This window comes from Anopheles moucheti, chromosome 2 (genome assembly GCF_943734755.1).
Source record: "Anopheles moucheti chromosome 2, idAnoMoucSN_F20_07, whole genome shotgun sequence".
Taxonomy (NCBI): domain Eukaryota; kingdom Metazoa; phylum Arthropoda; class Insecta; order Diptera; family Culicidae; genus Anopheles; species Anopheles moucheti.
The window spans coordinates 59,534,476-59,538,759 of NC_069140.1; the positions used below are offsets into that span (position 1 = coordinate 59,534,476).

At 44.1% G+C, this 4,284-nt stretch overlaps 1 protein-coding gene across 1 annotated transcript; it reads left to right on the top strand.

Moving 5' to 3' along the window:
- The first annotated feature begins 1,789 nt into the window (after window positions 1–1,789).
- LOC128299306 (segmentation protein fushi tarazu) lies at window positions 1,790–3,357 on the top strand. Its single transcript, XM_053035224.1, has 2 exons — window positions 1,790–2,765; window positions 2,834–3,357. The coding sequence occupies exons 1-2, from the start codon at window positions 1,790–1,792 to the stop codon at window positions 3,355–3,357; spliced, it is 1,500 nt and encodes a 499-aa protein (XP_052891184.1).
- Window positions 3,358–4,284: the final 927 nt, after the last annotated feature.

The window sequence follows — 4,284 nt, forward strand, 5'->3', positions numbered from 1 at the left end:
TTGGTAGTGGTGACTTATTGATGACTGGACTGCACTGGACATTGCAACTTAGTGGTAATGCAGATCTAAACTAAAGCCTGTGGACTGTGCACTTGGACTGTGCATTACATCTGTCGCTTTCTATGTGCAAAACTGAACCTTTCGATATGTGAGCAGACATCGGAGAGATAAATGATGTGTTGCAACCGTTATTCGCGTGCTATGCGTGTACCTCTAACTGATACCTTACGCGGTATAATAGCTGCCACAGGACTTTTTCCTCCCAAATTCGGGAACAATTGTTCCTACTCTCTGTCACACTAGTTAAATTTATGACTATTTATTTAGTTCATTGCCTGCACTTTTCCACAACAATTTTTCCGATGGTTCAGTTCGATTCGTTCTCCCGGGGCGGATGATGTTTCGCTTTCATTTTCACTTGCAAAGCGCAGTAGCATATAGAACCATTCAGAAATGGCAGCAATAGGGGGATTAAGAAGGGAGTCAAAAATCTGAATCAACGTCGATACTCACCGAACAATCAATCGCAGGAAGGTTGGGAAGTTCGAACATGGGTGATTGCTTCTTTTTGCTAGGGGGTGGTGGCATTGAAAGGATGGTACAATGAGTCAATACACACGGTTCGGTTTCGGTTCTCTTTTGGGGGTATTTTTCATTTTTGCTCAGCCTTCCTTCCAATGAGTAGGAGAATCGATGAGTTACAATTCAATTTATACCACATGGAAAAACAAGCGCTTCTGTTCATCACATGCGTTTTGCAGAATGTTTCACAAAACGTAATGATACACAGTGCAAGATATGACTAGGGGTGCCAGGAGGTCTCAAACTTCGTTTGAGTTGTTTTGAAATTGTTCCCTTTCTGTGTTTAGTCGTACGCCATGCATAGAATCACGCTCAACCGTACAGCTGCTTAACTACAAAATTGTTAAAGGTAAGTTAAGATGATTTTGTTGAAGCAGATCAAAAGTAAAGAAGATACCAGTATGCATGAGGACAAATGTCAACTCATTCATTTAACATTTTATTCCACGCGTCGTGCATTGGAAATTCGGAAGCTGACATAAATTGTTGCTGACCTTCACGCCTCCTACGGGTTGAAGCAATTATGTACGATTGCTGCTGATGAATTACAATATTTCTTTAGCCTTGATGGCATAGAGACGGAATGAACTTTATCAATACAAAACATTTCATACTATCCTTGGGAGATAATGCAACCACGGGAGCATGCCTGGGTACTGCAATACTTTGCATTCTCTGTATGGATATTCGTGGGTGTAAATAGGAACGAAGCGTGCGGTATGTATTTCCAATACATAACGAATCTTGTTATGTAGTTTTGACCCTAGGATGTGCATGTGTGAGTGTTTTATGCGTATTAGGATTAGGGTAATCATTGCCGCTACCCTGTACGTAGGGGAAATTTCTTTTGCCCTCCGGTTCTACCTTTGCCTCGCTAGGTTTATCCCTCTATTCGAGGTTCTACCCTGCAAACACTTCACGTGCATGAGAGTGCAAAGGATGCAGAGAAGTTTTATTGTATTTATTTTTGCGCCTGCTGTATGCTGTTAGGTTAGGTCGTGTGCCACCGAACGTTATTGCCATAGATGCGAAAACCGAGCACAACGTAAAGGTAAAGAATTCGATGACAAAAATCGGCAGCATGGTTTACGCAGCATTCATTCGTTTCTGAATATCGTACGTGATAAGATCGATCGGCGAAGTGCAGTTCTAACAGTGCTTAACACAAAACTACAGTGTACACACGATTGAGAAAGCTTTCGGAAAAATGGCAGCAACACATCCACTCTATAATGAGTACCAAACCAGCTACTACAGCTCTTGCTACAACTATTCGTCCCTTGGGCAAGAGCCATTTATTGCAAATCATTATCAAACGGCTATGCAGCATACAAACAGTGACTCGAGTGTACCGCAGATACAGCAACTACAAACTCCTCAATACGCATCGCAACAACAGCACGAATATCATACTCCGCCAACAGCATCAGCGATTGGATATCCATCCACGGGGCAGTATTATACCGATGGACAATTTAGCGCAACCCAGGTCAACGGCAAACATCATCAACAAATGGATCAGTATAGCAATCAGTTTGATAGCTACTTTAGTTATCCATATCAGCCTATTGCACATAATAGTTCGTATGGCTCACAAGGCCACGTAGGCGAACACTGGTTTAGAACAAATGAATCCGAATACTTCAACGTCGGAGTGATGGGGTGTAGTAAGATTGGCGAAGCTGTCAAGGAACCAGCGATGAAGAGAAAGTATTCTGAAGACTTTGATAAACATGCGGAGGACACATCAACAGTGGAAGGCAATGACACAACGGACTCTCCTGCCTTGCGAGCGCTGCTTACTAATCCGGCCAAAAAGCTGAAGTACAATCCCCATTACGCTAACGGCATGAGGAAGAACTTGGTTCGTCGGGCTGGAGTAACGATGGGTTGCAGTAATGGTATTCTTTCTCCTGCTGCCAGTGATCGCATCGTTCCCGATATTGTGCCATTATCACCTAACAAAACAGATGATAGTATTGACAGCTTATTGGATAACACCTCAAAGCAAGGTGTTGATACGACGCAGGGCGCAAACTATACGCTGCACAATCTAGGACAACCGACCACACCGAACTACGATGGCGTTAGCACTCCGCCTCTTTCGCCAAAGGATATGGAAAGTGCTATCTCATCGCAAACGCGAACGGACCAGTCATGGAACCAAAATGGAGATTCTGAAGGTATGTTCATATTCACAAAAGGTGTGATTGACATGTTACTTACGTAGTTTTTTTTACTCTCGTTACAGAACACCCGAAAGAAGCATCTAAACGAACTAGGCAGTCATACTCTCGTCATCAAACGCTTGAATTGGAAAAGGAGTTCCATTTCAACCGGTACTTGAATCGAAGACGTCGTATTGAGATTGCGAACACCCTGAAGCTGACCGAAAGACAAATCAAGATTTGGTTCCAGAATCGACGCATGAAAGCAAAGAAGGATCATTCGTCATCAACAAATACACCGGATCTGGCATTGGAGGGTGACTTATCGCAACCATCTGCCGTACAATCTCAACTTCCGATCAGTAGTGATCCGCGGCCTATGTCGTTAATTGCACCACCTACAACTAACCCTATTCATCACCTGGGAGGTCTTCAGTCAGAGCAACATGCGTATCATCATCCGCACCATTCGCAGAATCACTATTACTACTCGCACCAGCTATCGCCAAACGGGTTTCAGAACTCGAATGCCACTTCCAGCGGAGCGTCGTACAATCATCAATCGTATCAAACGACTGGTAGATATAATGCTTCGAGTTTTGTATGAGACGGTAACAAGCCATTCAAGTTGTACCGTCCAAGTTACCCAGCGATCATGTGATGCCTAGGCAGTAAACTGTTGTAAGGAAGTAGATTAATTGTATTACACGCCAGCGTTTCGATATGTGATATTTAGTTTGATATGATGTCTCAGCGGAGATTCAGACCCTCAATTGAAGTTATAAAATAAAGTACAGATAGGAAAAGAATCGAACTCTGCGTCACATTGTGATTTGGAACGCGCAGAAACGCCATTTATTCGGAGTATTTGCGCAATCGTCCCTGCTTGGCTCGCTTACATGAAGCAGCTGTCCCAGGGCGAACCTTTAACATTTGTGGTAAAGTGCAGTTTTGTTCATTTCCACACCTAAACCGAAGCAAGAACAGAAACCCAGCGGTACCACAGGCAGGGTACGAGGGAAGTGTGTGAATGTGATTTTCGAACACACCAGAATCAGCGTGTGAAGCGGAATGCTGAACATATGGGATTTCGGGATGTTTGCTTTCGCATCCCTCGGCCGGAAAAGCAGGCAAAGCATGTGATGAGGGGACAATCATATCCCTCAGCGGCGGTTGAAAGTGCATCCCACGAAAAACGAGCAGAAAGAAAAGCCTCACGCAGTTCCGACCATCGGCAGGGGTGGCGTTTCTTTACGGAGCAATGTGCGACCGAACAGGCGTACGGATCGAACGCATGACGGCAGGGGAGTAAAATCTGCCACGGCGACAGCTTAGGACGAGATAATCGCTTCACAGTTAGCACAGCAAGGGCGATTCGGAAGGTGAAGTAGTGTGGTAAGATGTCATGATTGGCTGACTTACAGATTTAGGCGTTAATCTGATGGAGCTAAGTGCACAACAGAAGCTTTTGAAACAATGATTGCAATGTTTAGTAATTGTACTGACTTTGAACAGACGCTAAGTCTGAGAATGC

Bases quoted from the DNA above. Each gene is read 5' to 3' on its own strand.
- LOC128299306 (XM_053035224.1), top strand. From the start codon at position 1,790: ATGGCAGCAACACATCCACTCTATAATGAGTACCAAACCAGCTACTAC. The intron at 2,766-2,833 runs GTATGTTCATAT...CTCTCGTTACAG, and splicing joins CCAAAATGGAGATTCTGAAG to AACACCCGAAAGAAGCATCT.